At 31.5% G+C, this 13,478-nt stretch overlaps 1 protein-coding gene across 1 annotated transcript in view; it reads left to right on the plus strand.

Moving 5' to 3' along the window:
* The window catches only part of MS3_00007034 (uncharacterized protein), an 86,275-nt gene that overhangs the window by 58,813 nt on the left and 13,984 nt on the right, over positions 1 to 13,478 (plus strand). The window contains exons 14-15 of the mRNA XM_051215294.1: positions 9,314 to 9,654; positions 12,077 to 12,388. Of these exons, the coding sequence (XP_051073660.1) occupies positions 9,314 to 9,654; positions 12,077 to 12,388 (653 nt within the window). The remainder of the gene's footprint in view (positions 1 to 9,313; positions 9,655 to 12,076; positions 12,389 to 13,478) is intronic.

The raw sequence follows: 13,478 nt of genomic DNA on the forward strand, positions 1-13,478 counted from the left end.
CTTACCTAACAAAGTATACGACTCTTACTTCGCTGTACGCAAACTCCTTAATAGTAAATGAGTTATACTTATTTCCAAATTTTTCATAAGACATTATTAATCTAGTATGAATATTTTGAACTGATAAGTTGAATTTCCAATACTGTACAATGCTGATTTTAAAATTTTAACAATAAAATTACCAAGCGATTCGAGAAGAAAACGTGAATTTGTGTAATCAAAAAATTTATACAGTTATTAAGTAACTTCGGAGGAATATCATCCAAAGTATCTAACCACTGATCTCACCAAAACCAGGTAGTCGTCATCTACTTACATGGAACCATTCGACAGTCAGTGTCTTTAGGGGGTGATGTGATCTCTTTGTAAGGCTGCCTGCAGCTTGCCCATAACTTATTCATACACTATTCATCATCGCGTGTTGACATAATTGGTGGATGGGGATAAGTAATACATATCCTAACTAGCTAAGTCGATGATTTGCCATCCTTACCTAGTACCGTAAGTGTAACCTCAAAGTTGCCATGTTGACGGTCTCAGCATACATGAACAATAGTGAGAAGGGATCTACTATCGATTACCAGTAACCTAAGAATATCCTTTACATTTTAAGGTCACTGCCATAAATAGAACTGAGTGAATCGCTGCACGCTATACTCGTCCCTTAGTTGACAGATGGATGTCACACCTACACCAGGACTGACGTAAGTTGGCAAAGGCCAACCGCGTGCGCATATCAAGTTTTTGTCAGAACTAAAGGAAGTGACAAACATGACTTTGGCTACTATTCAGTATTCAATAAATTGTAAGTATCTGAATCACATATGAATTCAGTTATGGACCAACTAGCTCACTGATAGATAACGTCTCAAATAATGAAGGTGAGTGACTCAGTGGAAGTTCCACAAGGAACATCAGTTCTTCTAAGCATACATATACCCCCTACTGACGAGTGTCATCCGATACGAAACTTAAATGCAGACTATCCTGTTGATTAGGTATAGGCATCTCGCGAGCTTTCAGTTTCTGACATACTTGATCACGAAATGAAATAAACTATTTAGATAGTGATCATGAAACGATTGTTGTTGGATCACCACTGAAAACCTGGAAGCACTGGACGGTCGTTTCGTCCTATTGTGAGACTCCTCAGCAGTACGCATACACGATCCCGCTCCCGGGATTCGAACCCAGGCCCTTCAGTCTCACGCGTGAACGCCTAACCTACTGGACCACTGAGTTTAGACATTAACACTACTGGATGCCGGCTCAGTGGTCAAGTAGGTTAAGCGTTTGTGTGCGCGACTGAAGAACCTGGGTTCGAATCCCGCCAGCGGGATCGTGAATGCGTACTGCTGAGGAGTCTCACAACAGGACGAAACGGCCGTCTAGTGCTTCCAGGTTTTCAGTGGTGGTCTCACATTATTCGGTTCATGATCTCAATCAATAACTTAACAATCTCCACAACCCCTAAACTGATATTTAGATGGTCACTGAAAACTAAGGAATACCTAGATGGTTAGTTTCTTCCTTCTTCGGTTGAGGCTCTTCATGACAATGTACATTTTATATTTCATGATGACCACTATGATGATATCCTCAACCTCTTCATCAAATTATAATGCTGTCTATTCATAGATGGAAGTCCACCGACGATATAGAGTAATTATTGTCTAACCACCACCATTAACTTAAAATATCATCAATATTCATTTGATTTTGCTAACATGATACAGTACAATTAGTCAATGAATCAATTTATAACTAGGCAATATAAACGTCATTTGACCATAATCTCATTTTATTTAATTATCAAAAAGACAAATAATTCACTTGTGATAGTTTCTCTATTTTCTTGTTTAAACTTGTAAATTTATATAGAAATAGCTAATAATTTGTTTACACTTATAAGGATAATGTAAATAAAACTTGAATATAAAGACAAAATAACCTCGCTTTCAATTTACAAATCATGGTATTAATACAAAAAAAATAATGAAACCGTACATATTGTACATCTGGTAATTCATGTTTTCACTGTACTGTTTCATGTTCAATAGTAGTATTAATATTTATTATTATTATTAATCATTTTAGTGTACTACATATCATATATCTCCGTATATTTATAACGAAGACTAGAAGTCATATCCAATGCACAAACGATACGTTATATATACATATATACTCATAAATAATTAATCATTGAAAGTCGATTTTTATTTATAATATATGCATGAAAGTTAAAAGTTATTATGAAATGATTTTTTAAATAAAAAATCATAGAAAAAAAAGTCTCATAGTATATGCACTAGCAATATCTCAGTAGATTTCGTATATGTGTATCAATTGAACCCGGGACAAGTGTTTCGTCTTATTTCGTACTCGTCAGCTAGATTTACGTACATCCCAGTGTTACTGTTTGCACTGGAACTTAATACCAATGTCTTGCTTCAAATGTCGAACGCGTTATTCATTGAGCTGCCAATCCCAGATATTTGTAGTCATATGAGAAAAAAAGCAATGAGCTTGTGTTTCTCTATATTATATATTGGGTCTATATTGTTTAAAATCATCATGTGTGCTGACAAGCTTATAAGATGATTCAGTCATTAGATATCATCACACGGGTCATTATTCAATGTCATCTTGGATCTCTTTAAAAAGTTCGCATAGCGTTTAGAACAAACATTTATGAATAAAGAACATTCTGTTCAGTAAATTCTCACTAGCTTCTACGATTACAAATTCAAACTGATGCTTTAAAAGGTTACCTAAGCTTAAGGCAAATATATCTTTTGAAATTATGGCAATACAAGCTTAGGATTATTGACAAAATAAATATGGTTTAAAATAGCAGATGTAGTGTTTACTTGAATCAGCTTAAAGTTCGATTGAAGTTGTTCTGATTTGTAACCGTAGTTTTATTTCTCTCTTTGTATATGTGATCTGTATATTTATTCTGGTCAGTAATCTTATAATTTCGAGTGATACACAGTATACTGTTCAGTCCAAAAAGTTTATTTTTTCCTCATTTTGCATATTTTTATAAGAACAACAAAAATAGTAGCAACGAAACCTCAATTCTCAAACTACAACAAAATTACTATCAGTGATAAGTACCATACAGATAGGTTCTATTATGAAAACTACATTCGACGCTATGATGAAAGTGTACTTTGCTGACAACCTTCAGCGACTCTTAAGATAATCTTGAAATTGATTTTATTCAATCAAAATACAGGTGATATAAACAGATAATTTATCACATAAAAACCCAAAATGATTAGGTATACGATAAGTAGTTTAGGTTAGAATAATAAGTAGCCATATTGATGAATACTTATGCAGCTAGTTCCATAAATTTAATATGCTAAGAACCTTTAAAACTATCTTCATAATCTTGTAAATCATGTCAAAATGTCACATTAATTTACATTTTTAGCATGGGTTTGGATGTTGGCTCGGTAGTTTAGGGGTTAAACGTTCACGCGCCAGACCGAAGGTCCAGTCCAGAGTAAGGGATCGTGGGTGCACATTGTTGAGGATTTATATATTAGAACGAAAGGCCCATCCAATCGTCCCAGGTTTTCCGGGGTCGTCTAACACTGATCGGTTTATGATATCACTGGAATTTTCATTCATAATATTATGTAAGGGATTATTCACTTTCTCACCTTTATTTTTTAAAAAGTCGCACAAGTTTATCCATAGTACTTGACTCCACCATGTTTATTCATTTTAGGCATCCGCATATCTAGATACTGGCAGGTTCCACTTATATTCTAACGAGCTCTTAATAGATACAACTATGCATCATAACATTTTGAATTTTACACAAAATTTAGGGTCTCAACTAATGCATTAGCTGCCTTCTTAGATCTTACTGGCTTATCAGTAAAGCGTATTTTTACCGATGTTAATAAAATGTTCCACCTACCACCGCCACCATTGATTGTTAATGAGTTTTTATGTGTAAGAATATGTATAAGAAAACACAACTGTTTTATTTGTACAGTAGTTTTTACCTTTGAAAAGTGTGTTATCAAATACCAGTTGTGTGATTAATAATAATGTAGTTCGATTGTATCGATCAATTATTGAATTTTGACGAGATCATTTATCATTAATGTCGAATATGTTTTGTTTGTTTTTCATTTAAGAAGATTATAATAAATGAATGAATCGTTTAATTAATTAACTGAAAAAAACTAATCAATTTAAAAATATCTTTGGTATCTGCCTGCTCCTCTCGCTATCATATTTTCTTCTCACCTAACACCACCTTATCTGGAATGAATGGATGTTTAAAAGAAAATTATCCATTGAAGATGATAATAATAATAATAACTAGTACGATTAATCATTATCGACATTATGTCTGTTTAGACAATAATTTATTAGTCTTCTCGGCTATCCTTACTTTTTTCTTTCACTCTCTTTCTCGTTCAGTTTGTACATTACTCTGTGTCCCGGGTTCTTTAACACCAAATGTTAGAAAAAAAGGACGCTTTTGTTGTGCGTCCGCCTAGTTGGTATATAGCCTACGTTTTTTCTCTTCTTAGTCAACTCTTTTATCATTATTATAATTTTCGTTGAAATAGTGTTATGCTTTCAATTGTTGCTGTATATAAACACATCCCTTCAATTCTTTGACCTCATGATTAACTATAAATGAGTTTTGACATTCATTTACATGTCTGTGTGTTTTTTTTCTTTTCGACCATGAATTCATTTGTTGTAAATAGTTCTACTCTTATTCTCTTTGTTTTTTTCCATTAATTTCACATGAATTTGGTATTTTGTTAATTTTGTTATTTAGGATTAGTCATTTTACTACTCTGCCACTATTACTATTACTACTACTATTGCTAATAATAGTAGTGTGTTAAAAAGAGGCAAACCAATGAATGTATCTAAACAATGAAAGATGAACAATTGTTTTTTCTAATAATAATTTTTTTAAAATTATAAATTGTAGTAAAATATTAATGGCGGTAAAAAGACAAGATTGACAAGCGTGAATAAAATTAATGATAAAATGTTAAAATGATAATTCTAAGTAAAATAAAATACCAAAAATATTCATTGTATAGATTATTTATAGAAATAAAGTACATTTTCGACTTATTAGGAAGTATTAGTTTGTACATGATAAGATTTGAAAGTAAGAAATGCGGTAGAGCATAATTCCGTATAAATATTTAACAGTAGATGAGACTAATTATTGTAATATTCATTGACATAAATGTGGTGTATTTTGTTTATTTCCCATAATTAAAATTACAATTCGATCCTGAAATATCGAAGAAATATGATCAATCAGTTAGTGAGGTTGTAAATTTTTATTGGCTAGATGTTAGGGTATATGTTATGTAGGCCTAGTATACCATTTAGATCAGTGAGTAAAGTTGATTAATAGTAGAGTATGTATTGAAAAAATGTTTGCAGCGGTCAAGTCAAGTCATAAGATTTGTCCATAAAGTTATTAAATGTTGGAAAATATTTTAGCGCAAAATGAAGATTGTGGGTGGGGTGTGTTTTGTTCATTAATCTGGATGATTAAGTTGTGTTTTATTATCTTGCGGAAGCTTATTTCGTGAAGACGTTTCTACATTTTTAATAGCGAGTAGTGTGTTAAGATAGTCTGATTCCCATATGATGAAGAGAACAAAATATCTTAAAAAGTCATTAGTTGTTGGTTTAAGCTATACCAATAGGTATGGACTTCCCGGTAGAGGTCATCAAGATAGTCTTTACATACAGACATTGAGGCTTATCAGGATACCTCTCAAAGTTCGTCAAATTGACACGGATGTATTTTCACACGATGTCTATTATCAATCCATATTGAAGATTTCTAAGATAAATCTCAAATAGGAAATAATAATTTGCTTAGTTGGATTTATATTCTGCTTAATAAGAATACTCAACCAGTAATAATCAATTTGAAATAAAACTCGAATTCAACGTTTAATTCCATAGGTAAAATGTTTTTTTACTTTTCTATGGATTTTTGTCAGTAATGTTGACTCATTAGAAATGGTCATATTTTACGGTTTACCTCTTCAATGATAATTCATTTTAAACCTTTACGTTCTTTTTTTTCGAAAAACTTGTCCGCATCACTTATCTCGAATTACCTTTTAAAATTAGTGGTTTAATTTGGACTGAAATTAGTTGAAAGAAATATTGAAAATGAAGGGGAGAGCTAAATCGATATTTCGTCCTACTTTTTGCGCTAGATTAATGCAGTCCACATTGATGACCCAATATATAAAATTAAATATTAGTTGTTTGGGAAGTAGTTGTTAGGAAACTCTGGATCTACGTTTCGAACTGACGGACACCCGTTAGTAAGACGTACCTGTAATCCTGAAAGGAATCATGTTCCCTGTAGAATTTTCACTGAGTTACTCACCTTTATTATCTGAGATGTTATCTATCAGTGAGCGTTGGAATTATTTAAATTTCAATCGCTGAGATTATTTCAAATATAATTTTCACATATAATACCAATGAGCCAGTTGGGCCTCAAATGACTTCATATATGATTCGGATATTTACAGTCAATTAATTACTAATTAGTGACATATCGTAAATATGAATGGAATTAAGATCTCATCACTAAAATAATACATTTAACCTATTAATTGAAATTCCAGTGAATCGCTATTTGAATTTACACCAGTTATGAATTATAGTACGGTCTCTGTTCACAATTTCATTTAATAAATTCCTGTCACATTGCTGATAGTGTTGGATCCTAAGGTTAGCACTTTTTTGATAAAACTACTCATCAGTAGAGAGATTATTATTATTATTACTCAAGTGATGTCAAATAGTTTCGTGGACATGTTATACGTGGGACTGATCTCGTATGTGGTTGTTGTTGTGATCTTATGTGCGATCTCAAGCAGTGAAAAAAGTTCTTCTTTTCTAATATTACCTCCTGATTTTAGGAAATTACTTTTAAATTGTGTATGAAAAAGTCTACACTAAATGCACATACTTCAATGATGATCAGAATAGAATGATTTATCGACCCAACCCTTTTGTTACATAACTGTGCGGATAAATGGCAGTGCAAGTATGGACAACGCTTGGCCTTTTTTCCGTCATTATTGTAAAAAATGGAAAGGGAGAGAGAAAAAATCATTTGTTAACTTAATTTTACAAGGAAATAATGACATTTTTCAAGATTACGTATGAGAGATTTGTTAATTTTTGTGAAAGGTTAGTTTTCTGTAAAACATATCTCAGAAAAGAGACTGTTAATTCAGTAAACAGTAATATGTTACACATTTTTTTTCCAAAAAAAAGAAGAAAATAGATATTTTGTGTATCCTTTAGGATTCTATTATTTTATTTTAAGAAAATAGAATAGGAGGATGAGAATCGAAAAACGAACAAGGAAACTAAATTAATAATGATGAAATTAATCACTGTCACAAGTCATACACAGTTAAAAATGTACTGACATTCATAATTATGAATAACTTGGTGATATTATTTACAAATATATACTGGAATTCTATATAATAGTACATGACAGTAGCTCAATGTAATACAATTAACTCAATCATTCAATTAAACTAATGAATATCATGTGTATAAACGTTTCATCAGTATGTTTGACGAAAGAAAGGATGATTAATTTTTCAGAACTCTTAAATATATGTGTTGTGATTTTGGGTAATGACATATTCGTTAGATAAAGTACAGAATATTTCTGAATAAAATTTAAACAAATTTAGGGGTGTAACTCCAAAAGAAAACTTATGAAGTCATTCTTAGTGTAACGCTACATGCATCCATAAAGTCTATAGTTTAACAGATATTCGACATCGATGCTTATCTTTTTAGTTTTAATAAACTTGACTAGTTATGGTAGAGCGGTTAGTCATCTAAGTCTGTTCTTGTTACCACTCACACGAGACAAACCATTTTTGAAGTTTCTCACTTTTCCACCTATGCACCTGATTTAATTAGTGTATTATTTTTCCTCACCATTACTAATTTCATATTTATCGACTTTCCACCGGGTTTAATGCATGTAATTTGAGTATACCCTTTAAAATTTTTGATATTTGTACTGCTAAAGTCTACTGTTTTAATTTATCTGATATAAAACATATCAATGAAACATGCTTGTATTCAAGGTATGGAATATTAATTATTTATAAGATTTTTATCAACTTTCTAAGTAACCGGTCATCATAAGTTAAATATCCATAATACCGCCTTCTAAAAAGTATTACTAATGACCTATTAGTTATGAGTGATTACACGTTCTAATTTCTAAACAGCCTTATTTTCCTAAACATAATATCCATTTAATTTATTCAACTTTAGAACTGTGAAATAATATGAACACTCTTTCGTATTGATTTTGAATCAATTCAGTAAGCTGAAGAAATTGTTTAAAAAAAATTAGTTTGTCCAACTTGTTTGGAATTTCAACTTTGATGAGTTATTGAAGAACCTAAATAGTTTCAATTTTCTTTATCTAGCAAGTAAATATTAGTGGTCTGTTTGTCCTTTACATCTGTTCTCACTAACCAGTAGAAGATGTATAAACGTATTTCAAATCACATCATAATCATCATTTTCTGAAATACAACGAAATCAAGACATCAACCATTCATTACGATAATAGAACTAATAAGGATCCATTCACTTCTATTGTTCCTGTGACAAAATATCTATATTGACCACAAAGACCTTTGTTTCACTCCACTTATGATTCGGTACGTGTGTGCATTTTTAAGTAGCCCTTAAAATCTAGGGTGAATTAGTTGTCCAATACCCTAGTTTTTGTTATGTTCTCCCCTGTAATTGTTTTCTGTTCATAATATCGTATCAGCTCTATATATAATTCATTTTCATTGAAATCATAAAGCAACCAATGTTAGACCACCATTAAAGTCCGGAAGCACTGGACGGCCGTCTCGTTCTAGTGTGGGACTCTTCAGCAGTGTGCGTCCACGACCCCTCGCGTTGAACTCAAGTCCAGGACCTTCGGTCTGACGCGTGAACGTTTAACTCTTAAGCTACTGAGCCGGCATCCAACAGTGTTTATATCTGGCCCCAGTCAATCCACAATATTACTTCACTATCTATTGCTTTCAGTGAGTAACTGCCCTATATCCGACTTATCTTAACTTTTCACTAGAACTCTGGGAATTTCTTGTCGAAGCTAATCACTAGTGAACGCATGATAATTGTCAGTTATTTATTTTACTTTGATAATGTATAAACAGAAACAGAACGATTTGTCTGTTGGCTATTTTCCTGTTCTTTATTATTTTAGGTGGACCTTGTTTTCATAATGTGGATTTTGCAGCACAATTTCTTACAGCCTATATGCATACTCGTAATCATAATTTATTACAAACTATTCTTACTGTACAATCAATTCGACCTGATACATCATCAACATCGTTATTTGAAGAGGAAAAACGAATTCGTTACAAAATTATGGATATATCAATATATATCACATCATTATTAATTTGTATATTATTTTTAATATTTTTATTCGGTGTATTATTTACTGTGAATCATTTTCAACGTCAACGTGCCAATTATCATTTACGTTCAACTGGATCATTTCATGCTAGTGGACGTTTAGGACAAAAAATGATTAAAAAAGTTAGTTTGTTAAACGGTTTTTATTAATCTTTAAAAATGAAAACATTGAATATTTGGTATATTTTAAATGGTAGCTAATAGTAAAATCCAGGTCGGTTTTTTAACATATATATATGTCTGAATATCAACGCAGAGTTAGAGGTATACAGCTAGCCCTAGTTCAAATTACAATCGATCTATAAAGGTGAGCAACATCACGATATCCATTCATGCTTTTTAACCGCTAATAGAGACTGATCAAACTTACTTTCAAATATCAACAGCATCAAATACAAACTCGAAGAAATAACAACAAATGCTGGGTAGTTTGTTCATGATAAAAATGATATATTTTATAATTATCACAGTGTTATGGAAAAATAAAATTCCGATATTTAGTGGCCTTGTTTCAATCGCTTCTTCAGAGAACAAGTGATTATATAACTCATTCTGTAAAAATGATGGCTTATATGAAGTGACAAAACATTAGAAATTCATTGTTTTATTCATTGAAATAACTTATTCAATATTCAAATTATTTGAAACATGTTTGTTCAAAGAAAGGCAGTTTCCTTTTGTTATCATCAAGGGGAATGGATTCTTATCTAAGTGAACAAATAGTTATAGTGATAAATGATAAAAGGATCCTAATCATTTGGTCTAGTCTAGTCGAGTATAGAGGATGGTCGTCAAAACACGTCAAAACTGATGACAATAAGCTTCTTGATTAACTAGCTCTTGTGCGTATTTAGCAAATATCAGTTTATGATGAAAGTAACCTTTAAATAATACAAAAAGTTACTGGACGTAATTCACTAATAACCGTAAGCTAATTCGTGATTAACTTCAACAGTTCTTATACGCTAAGTATAATCATTAGAGTTCGAAATCAGTTAGTTACTCTCGCCGATAAGGTGAAATGAAAATCGTATTTAATCATAAATGAACTAGGTTTAAAAATTTTACAGTTGACTGTAGCCCAAATGCCGTTCAATACCAGTAAACACCGAATATCGTCTTCAACACTGCTCATTCATAACCCTACCAGAAATCGAACTCAGAACCTCCATGTTTCGTCATTTATGTTTAAACAATAAGACTACTGAGCCGATATATTATTGTTCATTTTGTCTAACTTCAGTCAATCCTCACTATTGAACAACTAACTTCTAATGTCATTGGTGAGCAACTACCTCACATCCAACATGGTTGAATTCTATTGATCACAACTTCTTACTAAAACTCAACAAATTACTTCTTAAAATTAGTTACTAGTGAGCATATGGTTATTATTAGCATAGAGGATTTATGTAGACTATTAACTATAAAATATAAAATAAATCTGTAAATGTCGATTTAGTAGTAATAAATTTTGAAAAATTAATATTTCTATATTGTACTCGTTGTGACCCTACTGCATGTTGCTGATCGTGTAGAGCATTGGTTTGAAATTCATCATTTTGTTATTATTAAATTAAAACTTTATTTCTCTCATATAACATTTATAAATACTATGAATAAAATTATTCCTTGGTTATGTATTTATTTATAATGCATATCGAAACGCTGGTATGATAGGATGTCAAGCAAAAATGTAATAAACAAATGAAATCATAATTTTTTGAAGAAACAGAAAAGCAAGGAGTGTTAAAATTTATGAGTAAGGAAACCGGAATAGTATCGAGTAAAGAATGTAGCTTAGTTAGAAATACAGTCAAGTACGATCTTTTTTCAGTTGAGGGGTTTCGTTTAACGTTTGTGAAGAATTTATCAGAAAACTACAGCACGATCGACACTGGCTTCTGTGTTGAGTTATATCTGAAAAAGTCTAAATCCATTGAGTTGTATTATCTCTGGGACCGTAACCGGGAATTCAGCATGAGCTGACAAATCTCAGTCCTACATAGAGTAATCTGGCGTATCATAGCATCATTTAATGAACTAACCACCTAACCGCTTTTCCTGTCCTATTCTAACACATAATGAATGGTATGGAAATCACTAAGATAGCATTTGTAAAACATTTCCAGACCACCGAACTCAGTATTTCAAGATGGTGCGAACAATTGGACTCACACATCTGGATCTCAGTATTACTAACATATTATTGTCACTGCACATGAGCAATCCTTTAAAGACAAAATTGACCGAACACGAAGTTTTCAAACATCCTGAATAATAAACGAATTGTGGAATCAAGTAACTCTGCCTAGCCCCACTTATTAAACTTAAGTAATGAAGGTTACAGTGGCTGAATACCCTCGCTCTGCCCAAGACGCTTATGGGTATAAGCCTTTCACAATGTTGATAAATGTCTCAGATAAAATCAATTAATTAATAGGAAATTAATGGTGATAACAGTTGAGATAAAAGATAACTCTAAACTTTTACAAGACAAGATTTCATTTCAAATATTTTTTGTTCAAATTGCTTTTCATTTCAGGTTCTTAAAGCAAAAATTTGGTATCCAAGTCCTGGCCTAGTCCGTAATTCACGAATAGTTCACAATTCACCCAATAATTATAACAAACCTTCAAAATTCACTGATGATCCTACTAAGTATTTATCATTAAAGCTACCAACGCTGGAACAACAGTCGATAACTACAACAACAACTACTACTTCATATGACGAACAAACAAATGATGTAAACATTAAAAATAAATCTGTTAGTGAATTAGAGAAATGTTTAGATATGCTACAAGGTAGAGCTTATGATACTACATTGTCTTGTGCAATGACAATTGATAATAAAGTGAGTACTAACCAATCGTTTATGATTCCATAAATCTTCAAGGATTAAATGTATATTCCTAAAAGGTTCTCTTGAAAGATTACTGAATGACATCAACCCTGTAAAATGGAATAAATTTACTCGGTAACGATTATGAGAATATAGTCTGATCATTAGCTTTATTCTCAGGTTATGGTGATTTATTATTAGAATTTTGGTTAGTAAGCTGTGAAAATGAACAAATAAAGTAAAATAGGTAACTAGAACGAAATCCTTATGCAGTCACAACATAAATAATCAAATTATCTTGATCAAATCTCATGAGAATTAGAAAGCCAACAGTTATAAAACAGATCTAGTGCAACAGAAGATAATAGTTAGGATCAATTTCGATAGGTCATGGAGACAGATAAGTATGATTGGGAAATTGTTGCAGATATCACAATGAGATTAAATATAAAACTTGAAAACAGACAAAATATCTACACAAAATTAGGGAAAATAGATACACTTGTAGAACATATTAAACAATTGATTTGATTTGATATTTCCTTATCTTTCCCCTATCATCTTAATGGTTGTTTTACATCTATAATTTGACCGTTATGAAAGAAGATATTCAGCTCTTGTTATTGCTTTTTTTGACTATACATTATTCTCGGTGAACAGGAGATAACATACACAAATGCATTAGCTTAATCGTGAAAGAGAACTTTATACCTTTCATGACTCTCATTTGATTATTTACGTTTTTGTTGATAATATCCGATTTTTTTCCTTAAAAATTATTTAAGTTTGATATAACAACACATTGGGAATAAAATTTTAATTTTATTGTCAACTAACTTGATAATGTTTAGTAGAATGATGGAGACGTTTCAGCGAAGGAAATTTCCTTTCCGACGATATTATTTCCTGAAGCTGTACAGTTGTATTAATATGTAATTTTTACATGTAGTATTCCATAGTAAATTAGATAAGTGTTACAAAATTATAAAGACAGTCAAACTTATTCAAGTGCAGGTCAATGAAAATGAAGTGGTGTTGCATAATATGGTTGAGATTATCAAAGTATCCAAGTATTTCAAGTAATAATTTATAAATGGAAGGG

The sequence above is a fragment of the Schistosoma haematobium genome, chromosome 1, assembly GCF_000699445.3.
Source record: "Schistosoma haematobium chromosome 1, whole genome shotgun sequence".
NCBI classification, from domain to species: Eukaryota; Metazoa; Platyhelminthes; class Trematoda; order Strigeidida; family Schistosomatidae; genus Schistosoma; species Schistosoma haematobium.